Genomic DNA, 15,243 nt, shown 5'->3' with positions numbered 1-15,243 from the left:
TACTGTCCACGGATTTAGACCGCAACCCTCCAGCCATGAGTCCTGTGACTCGCCACAATTAAAATACCCCCCCCCCCTCCATTTCGCACACACAGAGAAACAGGGACATACTCAAGTGATCCCCAGACAATACTTCCATGCCACAAATAACCCCCTGGTTTACAGGATCAGTGACGAATTACTGACACATACTTGTGGTTCACAGGCTTGCTCATAGGCTGCAGCCCAGCATATTTCCATGAATCCTGGAATATTGAACCTCCTGCCGATCTTTTCCCTGCTCAGGGAAGTGAGGATAAATCCCTCCTCACCTCCCCGAGAAAAGGGCCGAACCCCATCGTCATTCGGACCTCCAGTGCGAACTATGGTCCCTCCGACGCCCCCCATTCGCGGAGCTACCCACAGGAAGCAGTAGGATACGTGCGGTGACTCATGACCCTCCGCCCCGGCCCAAAGGGTTTATTCACAGCGGTCTTGAGAACGCCGGGGTCGCCGCGGTGCCCCTCTGGCGTGGTGTCTGACACGGGGAGGCGGTTTGCGGCGAGTAGCTGGAATGCCCTCAGAAACATCTGCTAGGGGCCGGCTGCCAGGAAAGTGTTGGGGTGTGAGAGGACGGCATGCCAGCGCAGGTGCCTGTGCCCCTGCGCAGAGTTGCATTACTCCGCTCCCGGGAACAGGCCCGCCTATGCGATGCCGAGTTCCAGGATGGAGCCTGTTAAATATCCCCCGTTCTCTGGATGACATCTCTTCAGAGTGTCATGTGTTGTGATCGATTGGCCCCATTCCCTGCTGGAAAAAAAATATAAATCCGCACGTACTTGGAAGAGATCCTCGCGTAACAAGATAAGTAGCTATTGTGAAGCCATAACTTTGAAAAGCAGCTTCTGAGAAGACATAACTTGAGACGTTCCAAGGCTGATTGAATGTGCTAGGTGGGAGCGCTTTGTGTTACACAATATAAGGACTAACAGACTGGTTTCCATCAGCACAATGTAATGGAGTGGCAGCCATATCTCTTTGGATGGCAGAGAAGGTTGTATTTCACGCTGGGTTTTGTGCACATAACACACAATGGCGTCAGCCGGTACCTGAAAGATCACACTGCCCCTTGCAGGTCACGAGAAGTGAGTTTGGAGCGGTTTCTCACAACGCCTGACAGAATTCATCAGTTTATTACACGGCGTGTGTGCGTGAGTGAGTGGCTCTTCAGAGGTCATGATATGTGGTCGAAGCCCTAGTGGGAAATAGCTAAACATAAAAAAAAATATTTATGTAGGATTATCTATACTAACACCTTTAATTAGGCAAAAGGGTTACACTGTATGGTCCAGTTAAAATAGGTTACATGTATATATGATAATCGCAGCTTGACCTAAACCTTTTTGTGTGCGTTTTAATATTGAATAGATGCCTTGCTAGCATATATATTTATATATGCCTATAGCATATATATTTATTTATGATTACAGTCTGTGAAGGTTAGTATAGTAATATGTTTTTTTATCTTTAACACTTATTGTTATTGTGTGGGACAGAGAGTGAGAACAATTACTTATCACACCTATTGGGGGGGGAGGCGTAAGCAGGGTAACAGCTTTTGACAACAGATGGGTGTGGCCTGTGGTGAACCCCCACCCCTTATATTTGGCTGTTCTATGGTCTGCGAGTAGGTGTGGTTTAAAGGAAACCATACTGGAATGCACACATTCTCTCTCTCGCTCTCTCTCTCTCTCTCTCACTCACTCACATGCACACACGCCCTCACCCAAACTCACGTAAGTTGTTAAGAGTCTTCCTGTTTTTCACAAAGCTCCTTCCTCGCTGGAATTTGGCCCCTGTCTGGTCTGTGCTGCTGCTCTTTCGCACAGCTCACTACTGGGACGGGCACAAAGGAGTCCAGGCACACGTGCCTTTTAAAAGTGGTGACTTCCCACAACGGTTTAGAGACTAGACCTCAGAACGACGGTGAAGGAGGAAGCACCTTCTCAGAAGCTCTCAGCCAAACGCGCACTCTGCCTCCCCCCTCCTGATGGAGCCCATGAGGGGAGCAGTCTCCAGGATTCTTTCAGACTGCTGAAGATTTGAAAGCGCAAGAGAACCCCGCTCACACTCGTCTGCCGGAGAATGGAAGCGCTGAGGGAGTCTTTTCTGCATTTGACTTTTCAGATATCCTCGTACAAGCGTGCCACTCTGGATGAAGATGAGCTGGTGGACTCTACCACCGACGAGATATACCCCTCCACTGTCATGCAGGTAAAGGAACCCACTCCCACTTTATTTTGTTTCTTAGATGGCGCTCTTTAAGGAAATGGATTGGCCTGTCTGGCTCAGCCGCATTCCTTTTCGTCTGTCACTGTTGACTGTTGTGAATGGCCTGCAATGCAGTAGCCTAAAACTAGTGCCAGTTGTGCTTCGGCTTTAGTCATTAAAGGGCATAAAATTATTTGTCAGAGCCATTTCCCTTCTGGCTGATCTTCTCACATCTGTTCCACATTAGAGCCCCTTCAAGATCCATAGCATTCATTTGGTTTCGTGTGGGTATGCGGTTTTTAACGGCGTGCCAGGTAGGACCTGGGAACGGTTATGTTTGCAAATGTGTTTGAAAAATTGTCACAAAATTAAACTAAATGACTACAGTGTGACACCTGATATGTTTAATGCAAATATCCAACATAGAGGTGATCTTCATTGCTGACCATACTATTGCCTGAAACAATCTATGTGTAGCATCTATGAAACTGCAAGTTCTGAGGTCACCCTCAGTGGTTTGTGAATTGGTGGGATGCACTGGTCTATCTCGCTGCTCCAAATCACCAGTTTAATTTCTAGGTCATCTTGCTCACATCCTCCTCGGAGAACCTGATCCTCCTTACTCTCAAGCCATTCCTAAAATATTTGCACTGGCTTTGGAAGGGGAGTTAAGTGTCCTGCACGTTGTATACGACGAGACCTCTGATTTTGCTGCCCATCACTGGTTTGTGGGTTTTTTGTTTTTCCCCTTCAGTGGAAGCTGTGGAGTTCCGAGAAACCATAACGCGAGGAACAAATCCAAACTTTTAACACAAAACTACCCCACCCCCCGCTCCCCCACCTAATTGACCCAGCAGGGTGCCAGCATTTACTGTGACCTTAGCTGGGGTAAATCTGATTTGCAAGTTAGGGATAATTAACAGGATTTTATGAGCTCACCACGCCAAAGGACCTAATGCAGTTTAAAAAAAGCATAATCTAAAAGGAAATGTTAATGCTCACTGAGTAAGAGGCGTGTGAGGTCATGCCAGCTACTTGAGCCAGCGTGGGACTGCGTCATAAATCACAGAATTGACGATTCACTATTGTTTTTCGCATGCCCTTTGAAATTGCACTACCTTCGGGGATCACAAATTGGTGGGTTTTGAACATGGAAATGTGTCATTAAGATGGTTTCTAACCGACGTCACGAGTACAGAGCCAGACACATTTCATGTTCAAAACCATTTTGATTTTAGAACCAGTACTTCAAGACGCTGTCCTGTTTTTAATACGGTACATTTTATTTTCATATGAAACAACGAGATTAAATCAAAAAGCATGGAAGAATGTTGAGGCTCAGCATTCAGCGTAAGTCATATCTAAATTATTCTGTCCTGATCAGATACCGCGGCATCGAGGCCCAGGCCCCCAATGTTGGACGCAGAGGACCCACACCGAGAGGAGACTCCTGGTTCTGGTCTGTGCCTTGTCCCTAGCCCTCTTCATCTGCCTGCTCACGTTGGGGGTCCACTACAGATCAGGTGGGTCCACAGCAAGCTATTAAGAAAAGATGGATGAATTACAAACTGATGATATTTAACTGGATGCACTTTTCAACTATAATGATGGTCCTTTGCAAAGTTGGAGTTAAGATCATTAGAATTAGGGAATATAATTATTTATATAAATGAATCTAATTAGTACTTAGGTGTAATTATAGAAATATAAGAGCTATCTGAAACTAGGTTGGAAAGGTAAAACAAGAATGAATGACACCACCAAAAGTTAAAATAAACATTACAAGGTGGTAGTAGCCTAGTAGGTAAGACACTCACCTGTGAACCAGAAGACCCGGGTTCAAATCCCACTTACTACCATTGTGTCCCTGAGCAAGACACTTAACCTTAAGTTGCTCCAGGGAGACTGTCCCTGTAAAATACTGACTGTAAGTCGCTCTGGATAAGGGCGTCTGATAAATGCTGTAAATGTAAATTACATATAATAGAATTTATACATGTCAAGTAGATGTTGCATTTCATTGAAGAATTTAGTTATAATGTGTGTCTTTCATCCATAATTCATATTTTTTTCCTCTGCATATACATTCTCATGCAGAGATGCTTGAGAGTTTTAGAACTACCAGTTTCCATAGCTCTGTTGGAGATCTGTCTTCATAACACCAGTCGTTTTCTTTGCGGTTCAAGCCTGGTGGAGTCCTCAGTGCCAGAGTGTTTTCATATTTTATTAGTGAAAATATTAGCTCTGGGGGAGTATTTCAACTTTGCTTATGTGCTTTGTCTAATGTGGCGTACTTAACAGACTCTGCTTGGACCACAGTGAGTCTGTCCTCAGGACAACTTTCTCGTCTCAGAAAAAAACTCCCCTCGAATCTGCAGAGGAAACTAAATGGCACTTCCTCCCATTCATCCCCCACATCTACCCACTCGTGAGATACCGTGGTCGTGAAACAACTGGCTGCAGACGTGTTTACCTTTGCTTTCTTGTTCCTTCTATTCAGTATCCCGGCCCCTTCTCAGTTTTATCTTTTACGGATTATGAAGATGCGTCTTCGGGCCAAGTGTTTTCATTAAAAGCCCTCACAATGAGCACCATTGTTGCTGCATTCCTTTGTCTCCGTTCCCCTGGCGAAACACCAACCGAGCAGCATCTCACCGATTACAAATGATAGCAACATAACCCTCACCAGACCCAGCCTGATGTAGACTCATGGTTGTTTGATTGGAAACACATCCCTGCTGGTTTTCTCTGCTCCGTATGTCATACTCTGGGAAAGGAGCGCTATGAACTTTTGGACCTTTTTTGTAAATATGACAACGTTCATTTTCCTCCCCTGGAAATACTCCTGGCAATAAGATACAATAAAACTTCCTGGCCTCCTCCCCCATTTCACTGTGTGTGTAGGTTTTATGCTCGTGTGTACTTGTTGCATCCGTTGACATCTTCATATCAGCAAACACCAAAAAACTGAGTGGATCGAATACTTTGTCAACCATAGAGAAATCATTATATGAGGATGGGTGACTGCTCACTTCAGTAAAGGCTCGGCCTATCAAGTCCAACAGCCAGCTAATGGAGGAAAGAGCTGAAATCCCTTGATTAAATATATAGTGGCGTAGGAAAAGGCTTGTGTCAGGATTGATTCATGTGTGCAAGAAGCAAGGATTCCCATTTTATGTAGGATGCACAAGAGACTGTATTGAGGCTGAGTCAGTGTGGGCAGTTGGGTTGACCCAAACTTCACGTGACTGATTTCAACACAATTCTGAAAACGAGGCACCTTTTATTAGAAGTCATGTTTTGCCAGGGGACTGCCAGACCATTGTGAAATGATGTTGAAATGGAGTAGTTATGAATATGGCATTAGTGTAAGAAAGGGGTGTACAATGGCAGCAGCTGCATATTTAGCTGGATCTATTGTTAATGTTCTATGATTAGGTAATATCCTCCCATTACCTTTATATAAACTTGCACATGATTAATAAGCTCCTGGAGACCAAAACGTCAATTTGGTGTCAATAAAGCATCCATCTATCGTCACTTGCTCTTATCTGAACTATACATGCACTTTTAAAAGCTTGAAATGTTAGTCTGTAAGTTGTCTTGGTTAAAATATAAGTGAGACAAAAGATATGCTTTGCAATTAAACAAGTCGAATTAGGAATCAGTGGATTCTGTCTACTTGTGTCTGTATGTGCTCTTAAATTGTATTTGGAAAGGAGGGACTCCTGAAAGTGTGTTGAAAGACTTCAGCACGTTGGCTTTTTTGTAATGTAATCTAATGTGGTCAGCAATTTAATAACTAGACAGTATTAATAACAGATTCAGTGGTAAGAATTTTCATAGTGAAATGGAAGTAAAAAAAATATTCTTGATTATGTTATGGCAGCCCACCCCGGAGTGTGTTTATCGGAGTCATGCGTCACCGTCACCAGTGCAGTAATGAGCTCCATGGACCGATCGGTGGATCCATGCCAGGACTTCTACAGCTACGCCTGCGGTGGCTGGATTAAGAATAACCCTCTGCCTGAGGGCAAGTCTCGTTGGGGGCCGTTCAGCAACCTGTGGGAACGCAACATGGCCGTCATGAAGCACCTGCTGGGTAAGGCAATTAAAGCCAAATCGCTGCCTGCTGATCAAAACTGACTTTACTAATCATTACTTAATGTCTGGGAAATACATAAAACATGGTTATTGCATCATGAAAATGTATTTTCTTGTACCTTTCATTTGAAAGCCACAAATGGCAAAAAGTGGTCAAAAAAGACCTCACGACAACGTCCAAAGAACTTCAGGCATCACTTGCCTCTGTTAAGTTCAGTGTTCATGACTCCACCATAAGAAAGAGAATGGGCAAAAATTCCAAGGTGAAAACCACTGCTGAGCAAAAAAAAACATTTTAAGGCTTATCTCAATTTTGCCATGAAAACATCTTGATGATCCCCAAGACTTCTGGGGAAATAGTCTGTGGTTGAAGGCGTGTGTCTCAATACATCTGGGACACAAAAAGTACAACAGCATCTCAGAAAAGGAACATCATACCAACAGTAAAATATGGTGGTGGTAGTGTAATGGTCGGAGGCTGTTTGCTGGTTCAAGACTTGCTGTGATTAATGGAACCATGAATCCTGCTGTCTACCAAAATAACCTGAAGGAGAATGTCTGACCATGTATTGTTGACCTCAAGCTGAAATAAACTTGGGTTCTGCGGCAGGACAATGATTTAAAACACACCAGCAGGTCCATCTCCGATTGGAGGTGGAGTGGCCTAGTCAAAGTCCTGAATCCCATTGAAAGGTGGGTCATACTTGAAAACCCTCCAATGTGACTGAACTACAACAATTCCTCCACACAGTCCTCCAAAACTCATGACAAGTTATTGCTTGACAATTACTAACACTTGATTGTAGTTGTTGCTAATAATGGTTTATTAGTTTTAGGGAGCAATCACTTTATCAAACAGGGCCTTGTAAGTGTGGACTTTTTTTTTTTCTTCCTTAATAATAAAATCTTTCAGTTACCCGCATTTTATGTTTATTGTCTTTGACTAATATTTAATATTATTTGGTGAAAAAATCAAAGAGGTGGCAAACACTTTTTCATGGGCAAATATGAAGTAGAAAATGACTAGAAAGCACAATATAACAATATATATTTTATGTGCAGTCATGATAAGATTTTGCATTCACTTAATGAAATACAAATGAAATGCTAGTCTTTAGTGTTTAATTGACTTCACTTTGAATTCAGGACATATAGTAACATGAGGTGATGTGTGGTTTGTTTGGTTGCATTTTAAAAATGTTTTTTTTTTTTTTTTTTTTTTTTTCTCTCCTTCCTCTTTCGCTCGCAGAGAACACCACTATGAAAGGGCTGAGCAAAGCCGAGCTGAAGGCCCAGAGGTACTACCAGGCCTGTATGAGTGAAGCCAAGATCGAAGCCCTGGGAGCGCAACCCCTGCAGGAGCTCATTAATAAAGTGAGTTTTTCTCAGGTCATTACGAAGCTTTGAAAGTGAGGATTTTTTTCCTCAGCCAACAATTAATCCATGTTCTCATAATTAACAATGAAGTAAATCAAGAACTACTTCCAGAAATAATTTCAGTTCAATAATTGACTTGCTGCTTATAAAATGTTAATCATAAGAAAAAAACATTTTTATAAGTCCAATTCCAAGTAATTTTTCATGCTGAACATGCTGTCAACTTTACACTTACAGACTTGATTTTAGCTCTTTTCAGATGACATTTTGTCTCTGAAAATTTACTCTGGCCAGTGTCTAATTCAGAGTTAATTCTATTCAACTTAGTGTATGCATGTGCATACTGGTACTAATCCACAGCATGTAGAGATCAATCTTCACTGCATGTCAACAGAACTTTACCATTTGCGGTTGATTTAAAAAAAAAAAATTTATATAGAGTATTTATAACTCCTCAAAGAGTTACAAATACTCTATCTAGGTTCAAATAGGTTTACTCTGGAATATTTAATCTTTTTTTTTGTATAAAACATACATCTGTTTATCTATAAGAAGGTCAGTGCTGGTCCTCCTAACAGTGTTGCATATTTCAGACAGGCGACTGGGCCCTCACTGGCCCTTGGGATAAGGATAACTTCCAGGAAGTTTTGCGCATGGTGTCGGCCAACTTTCGCACCTCCCCCTTCTTCACCGTCTTTGTGAGCACGGATTCCAAGAGCTCCAACAGCAACATCATCCAGGTCAGCCCTGATGAAATCTAGATCTTACCATTTGCATAAGCAGATATTTACCATAATCAGATGTATGTATGTATGTTTTTTTTATGGAGAAACACTTGAGAATAAAGGGACAGTTTTCTCAGGACAATTGGAGACGTGGGGGAGGGGTCCTTTGTAAAAGGGCCATGGTGGCATCTCTGCTCATGTGCAGACTTGCTAGCCCTAAAGCCCTTGGCATCTTCTTATCTCATAAAACGAGTGAAGAGCTCCAGCAAGCACCAATCAAAATGCTGATAACGCAACTTAGAAACACCACGTGTCAGGCTAGTGGCTCCGCCCAGAACTTTGCTCACGTTCGTACAAAACGTTAATTTAAAAAAAGTTAGTTTCACCACATTGAAGTGTATTGAACTGTATCAGACTTGATTAATTATACAAATTCTGGGTGGACTCAGGGGTGTTATCAACATTGGAGCAAAACAGAATTTTAATTGCTTGACATGATTTAGTAAATCTGTCATATATCATAGATGATCCTTAATAAATTAAAATTTCTTACAGTAAATTAAACATTAATGTGTTTCAGTCAGCCTGATTTAACCCACCTGGTAAAGAATATGACTGTATTCCATATGATCTAATGTGATCTTTTTCCATATGATCTTTTTCCTGTGCATAGGTTGACCAGTCAGGCCTGGGTCTGCCTTCTCGAGATTACTACCTCAACAAGACCGCAAATGCAAAGGTATTTGGGGCACTGATTCATTGAGACTTAGAGAGTATTTGAGTATATTCGAGATAAAAGGCGTCACACGGTGTAGGCAATACATTATATATAAATTGAAGTACTGGCTTTATGCATTTGGACACTACATGAAAAATATTGACTGTTGGGAAATGCTGACTGCAGACAAGGAATAAGGATATTTTATAAATGCTGTGCTTTTATTTGTATTTATTAGTACCTAAAAGCTTATCTGGATTTCCTGGTGGAGCTGGGTATTCTTCTGGGGGGTTCTGAGGAAACATCAAAAACAATGATGCAGGAGATAGTGGACTTTGAGACCGCCCTGGCCAACATCACCGTGCCACAGGAAGAGAGGCGGGATGAAGAGCTCATCTATAAGAAGATGCAGGCTAAAGATCTGGCAGTATGTTCTCATCAGTGTCACTCAGTATTTTCTTCTTTTTTTTTTTAAGTAAACACCTCCACGTACCCACATGCCAGAGGTTTCTAAATTCCTATCCTCTTAACAGACCTTGGCCCCGGAAGTAGACTGGATGCCTTACCTCAGAGACGTGTTCGCTCCTGTGACACTCAATGAATCCGAACCGGTGGTTGTTTACGCAAAGGAATATCTCCAGAAGGTCTCTGACCTCATCAAACACACCAACAAGAGGTACAGGACTATTTCCAACTCACTTAAGGGTTCTAAAATCATGGCCATCAAACCGCTGGCAAGAACACGGATACTTATCCAGAGGCTTTCTGGATTTTATGGGAAATGCTTCATATTTCGTATTCCGTTGGAGCCTGAACACCATGTTCTGCTCTTATGTCCTTTATGTCGATTCCTCTCCTTCCACAGTGTCCTGAATAACTACATGATCATGAAAGTGGTGAGGAAAATGGTGTCCATCCTAGACCAGAGGTTCCAGAATGCGGAGCAGCACTTCTTTGAAGTCATGTACGGGACCAAGAAGGTGAGAAATTATGATTAAGGCCTAGCTGCCAATCTGAACGCCAGCAAAGGGCCCCATCAGATAATACGCAAGATACAGCTTCAGAACCACAGAAGATATCAGCGGAGCTGACGCTATCGCTGTTCCTGCTGCAGTGCCCGTTCATCGTTGGGGCTCACATTTGTGTACCGCTCTGATAAAAATTCATTAGCATCTGGATGTAGGCCCACATGACATAATAAAACACACACAGCTACAGATAACAAGCAAAAAGAGCCGTGTGATCGTCCACATGGTTAAAGGCGGTGATAATTGGACTGTTGAAATTTGGTGCCGTGCTCAGTGTTAATCAAGGCCACCCTCGGAGCTGGAGCGCTGATGTAGCTACTCCATATGGCGTGGTGCGGTGGGCCATGTAGCCTCCGGTCCGCAGGCTCTTATCAAGGAGAGATCCTGTTCCCCGTCTCTCCCTTCCGCAGGGGTCACCCTGCAACAACAAGCAAGGCTCTCCAAGTGTGTGTGTGTGAGAGAGTGTGTGTACATAGAAACAGATGGCCGATGACTCCTTGGGTCCTTCCATGGCCCCGCCCCTCGCTGGTTTTCTTGGTATCTCGCTGCACTTCCTAGTGCGCTCATTCTGCTCACATCCCCCCTCCATTCGCTCTGTCCCGTCTGGCTGCACAGTCTTGGTTTTGAGTCCAAACATCGACGAGGGGAAGCGAGGGGCGACAGGGGTGTCCGGTTGCTACAAATCCCGGAGCCTCTCAAAACACCGGGAGGGTCTCAAGCGGCGGTGTGTCGCCACAAGAAGAAAAAGGGAACAGCGCTACTGTTAATCATAAACTAGAGCTGCCGAATGTTGTTCTCAGTCTCGGGCTTGCGGCAGGGAGCATTTGGCTGAGACATTTGCCAAAATGTGTCACAGAAAACCAACCTAGGAAATAAAGCGTCTCAACTTTCGAAAAAATCTGCAGCGCCTCTGGGTTGTTACTGATTGCGCAGACAAAAGTGTGACTGATACCAGAGCTCGGGCCGTTTGCCTTTGCGAGCCCCAGGTACATCATATGTCCGAATGAGTGTGTTTGGTGCGGGTGTTGACTTTGCATGATGATGTTTGCATGTTTTTTGGCACTTGGTTCAGAGCTGCACCCCTCGCTGGAAGCTGTGCGTCAGTGACACGGACAGTGCCCTGGGTTTCGCTCTGGGGGCCCTCTTTGTGAAAGCCACCTTCACCGAGGACAGCAAGACCATTGTAAGTGTTCCCAGTCTACCTCCCACACGCGCTTCCACTGGGAGCTGTGCGCGAGGACAGACCCTGACTGATCTTTCATGCGCTGCCTGACAGGCCGAAGATATGGTCTCTGAGATCAAATGGGCCTTTGAGGACAGCCTGAAAAATGTGGGCTGGATGGACTCGGAAACCAAAAAGGCTGCCAAAGAAAAGGTGAGAGAACACGCTTTGAATATGAGGCCCGGCACCGCTTACAGCTGTAAATGTCAGACTGTCTGTTTTCTAAAACTAGCTGTTAAGCAGACAGTTTAGACGGCTGGTCCACTTATGTCAGATGTTACTTGCAGCAGTAAATTCATTTCGGTCCCTAATAATCAAATCTAAGGCATTTCTTCTAAAACCATGACACCAATAGCTGTTTGAAAACCACAAAAAAAATTTCTGTTGAATCATCTGGCCAGACCGGGTGTTTTTTTTGTTTTTTTTTTACAGATAATTGTATAATAATGGAATATTCATATAACATTTTGTCATGCCATTTAATTCCTCTTGTGTGTTTTTATTTTTAATAATGGCTAAACTGATCTTAGATTAGCAGCATTATGGTGTGTTGTGAGCATATGGACTGCAGATCATATTTGTTAACTACTCTGCAGTGCCACCTGGTGATATGTGCCTGTATTGTTCTTTAGGCAGATGCAATCTACAACATGGTAGGATATCCGAAATTTATCATGGATCCCACAGAGTTGGACAAGGTCTTCAACGATGTAGGTGCACCGTGGCACCAGAGAATGTGGGACTAATTTTGAGACAGTTACAACTGTTTATTTGACTCTGTCCTCAAAAATATATATATATATATATGATAAATGTATCGCTCTCTGTTTTCTCTGCCAGTTTGAGGTGGTGTCAGACTTGTACTTTGAGAATGTTATGCAGTACTACAACTTCTCGGCCAGGGTAACAGCCGACCAGCTGAGAAAAGCCCCAAACCGAGACCAGTGAGTACGCCCGGCGCTCACCTCCACACATTTTCCTAGAGCAGTGTTTCTCTCCCTTGCCAGAATGTTTTCACACCAATCCTATTGCTATCATCCAGTCTACTTCATTATTATCTTGCTGCGGATTAACTGTGCCTGATGTAAGGTTTGGGTTAAATTGAAAACGTTCTGGTAGGGGCTACTGCAGGAACAGGATTGCCCTAGATTACCGAAAATTGGAGACTCGTTTTGCTCCTATTTCTTCTTGTTTAACCTCGTTCCTCGAACCTTTCTGCTGTGTGATGCTGACAGATGGAGCATGACTCCACCGACTGTGAATGCTTACTATAACCCCACAAAGAACGAGATGGTGCTGCCTGCTGGGATCCTCCAAGCTCCTTTTTACAGCCATTCTTGGCCAAAGTAAGGCCCCAACTTAAATGATATAGTCAAACAGAATGCAACATTTTACACTGTGATACGTTAACTAATAACTCTGTTTAATGTTTTTGGATAAGGGCCCTAAATTTTGGTGGTATCGGTGTGGTTATGGGGCATGAACTCACGCACGCGTTTGATGACCAGGGTATGCTACTACATTGTCATTATCATTATTTTTTAATATATGGTCTCCTGAGAACATTGTTCTGCAAGTTGCTTAAAATAATTACCGCATTGTTAGAGTGTTGAAATTGCAGACCTGGTAAATGAATTCTCTGAACTATTACAGAACTATGATCAATTAAGCGGAGTCTGGTTTGCCATGCAAAATTTAATTAGCATTGTGATAATTATGTGGTTTGGTTAGGTTACAACATTACATTCACTTAAATTAAATCCATTATTTAACCTCCCAGACATTAATCATGGTTGGTGACAGCATAATAAAGGTGAATTTTATATGTCCTGGCAGGTAGGGAGTATGACAAAGAAGGGAATCTGCGGTCCTGGTGGAAGAACTCCTCAGTGGAGGCTTTTAAGAAACAGACACAGTGTATGGTGGAGCAGTACAGCAACTATAGCATCAACGATGAACCACTAAATGGCAGACACACGCTAGGAGAAAACATTGCCGATAACGGAGGCCTGAAAGCAGCATATAAGGTAGTATGTATAGTACATAGCGGGGAACAGCCAGCTATTCCCTAGCTTGGTTATTAAAAATAATGACATGAAATGCGTTTAGAGGCTTTTATATTCAATTCTTAAATAAATAGTAAAGTGAATGGGTTTGATTGTTTGTTTAGAGGTCAGTAGTCTTATGTTGAAGCTATTCAATGTCAGTCTAGATGTTTAATGTAACAACTAGAATTTTGCTCCAAGTCCCAGTTTTTACAATAAACTGCTAAATGAAGGATGGAAGGGTTGTCATCCCTTTCTGTATTGGAAAAATGAGGGGGCTGCCTACCTCACTGCAAAGCCTTGAAACCAACAGGTGGCTCAGAGGGTCGCGCTCTGCACCCAGCGACGTGCAGCTCACACATTCTTTCCATTTGATGAAAAAGTCATAGGTTAGGGAGCAGATGGGCAAAGCAGATGGTCAGAGGAGACCCTCTAACTGGGGGTGGAAATGTAGACAATAATCTGCAACCATCACAGTTACGGGGAATTGTGGTTGTGTGGACTGTAACACTACACTGCTTTCTTTTGAAGGCATATGTCAACTGGACTAAGAAGAACGGTGAAGAGGAAACTTTGCCTGCAATCGGAATGACAAATCATCAGCTGTTCTTTGTTGGATTTGCCCAGGTGAGATTTACATTGTGGCGAACTCATTTAAATGTGACATTTCAAAACACGTGGCGGAAGCCTCGCCTAGTAGAATAGGTCTCCTGCGTGGATTGAAAACGGCATGAGCGCAGCACTCAGACAAGATCAAATTTGTCTTGCAGCTGTAGGAGAGGCACTCAGCGGCCCACGAATATTGGGGATGATGTAAAACTAATTATAACCGTAGGGTGTCATTAGGTGCTGATGCCAGTTAATGGATACGCCTCCATGTTCTACAGTTTATTTAATCTTTTGCAAATCTGCAATCTTTTACCTTGGTCAGTTATCGGTTGTCAGTGTCGATGTCTTGTTTCTTTTAATTTTATAGCATTGTCATTGTGAATGTCAAAAGATGTCCATAAGTGGAAGAGACCTATTAAGGCAGGATTTGTGTCCAACCGCAATGTGTGCAGGTGTGGTGTTCAGTTCGGACCCCTGAAAGCTCACATGAGGGCGTTATCACGGACCCACACAGCCCATCCCGTTTCCGAGTCATTGGCACCATCTCCAACTCTGAAGAGTTCTCCAGGCACTTCGGATGCAAGGCCAACACGCCCATGAACCCCAGGCGCAAGTGTGAGCTGTGGTGATGAGCAGTCAGCCATCCAGTGGGACACTGGAGCTCAAAGCAGAGGACTGGTCAGAGCTCGCCCAGACTGAAAACCACTGAAAGCTCTTCTGCTCATCCAGCTTTTTCTTCTCAGGTCGTATCAACTGGACTGCCGAGGACCAGCCAGTTGCATTTCCCCACAATGAGATTAATGCATACTTTTTTTTTTTTTTTTCTTGAAAGAAGCTTATGTTAAAAAGAAATATATATTTTATTCCTCAATTGAGTCGAGGAAAAGGGCTTAAACACTGGAATAAACAGCCAAAACCAAAAAAAAATAATTTTTGCTTTAACTGATTAACTGCCAAGAGGGCAAATGCCTCCATTTGTCTATTTATTTTCTCTCTGGAGTGTTTTTATATTTTCAATATCTACTACACACATTCACACACAACAAATAAAACCTGCTCTGGTTAATATGAAAAGTGACGGTGGTCTGTGTCCACTGACATTTGTCCATATGCCCATACATATGTATATCATTGTTGACAATATTTCAGTCTCTGTGGTTTACAT

The 15,243-nt window shown here is 43.2% G+C and overlaps 1 protein-coding gene across 1 annotated transcript; it reads left to right on the top strand.

The window, feature by feature from the left end:
• The first annotated feature begins 2,124 nt into the window (after nt 1-2,124).
• Nucleotides 2,125-14,707, top strand: ece1 (endothelin converting enzyme 1). The gene is made up of 18 exons (XM_028999149.1): nt 2,125-2,253; nt 3,635-3,773; nt 6,140-6,352; nt 7,604-7,728; nt 8,325-8,471; nt 9,130-9,195; nt 9,413-9,601; nt 9,708-9,850; nt 10,040-10,154; nt 11,275-11,385; nt 11,479-11,577; nt 12,057-12,134; nt 12,265-12,368; nt 12,660-12,770; nt 12,866-12,933; nt 13,261-13,451; nt 14,001-14,096; nt 14,531-14,707. Exons 1-18 carry the CDS (start codon nt 2,125-2,127, stop codon nt 14,705-14,707), a joined length of 2,301 nt encoding a protein of 766 aa, XP_028854982.1.
• The last annotated feature ends 536 nt before the right edge of the window (nt 14,708-15,243 follow it).

This window comes from Denticeps clupeoides, chromosome 12, assembly GCF_900700375.1.
Source record: "Denticeps clupeoides chromosome 12, fDenClu1.1, whole genome shotgun sequence".
NCBI classification, from domain to species: domain Eukaryota; kingdom Metazoa; phylum Chordata; class Actinopteri; order Clupeiformes; family Denticipitidae; genus Denticeps; species Denticeps clupeoides.
This window is presented reverse-complemented; position numbering and strand designations above follow the sequence as displayed.

Bases quoted from the DNA above. Each gene is read 5' to 3' on its own strand.
- ece1 (XM_028999149.1), top strand. From the start codon at position 2,125: ATGGAAGCGCTGAGGGAGTCTTTTCTGCATTTGACTTTTCAGATATCC. The intron at 9,196-9,412 runs GTATTTGGGGCA...TGTATTTATTAG, and splicing joins ACAAGACCGCAAATGCAAAG to TACCTAAAAGCTTATCTGGA. The intron at 12,135-12,264 runs GTAGGTGCACCG...TTTCTCTGCCAG, and splicing joins TGGACAAGGTCTTCAACGAT to TTTGAGGTGGTGTCAGACTT.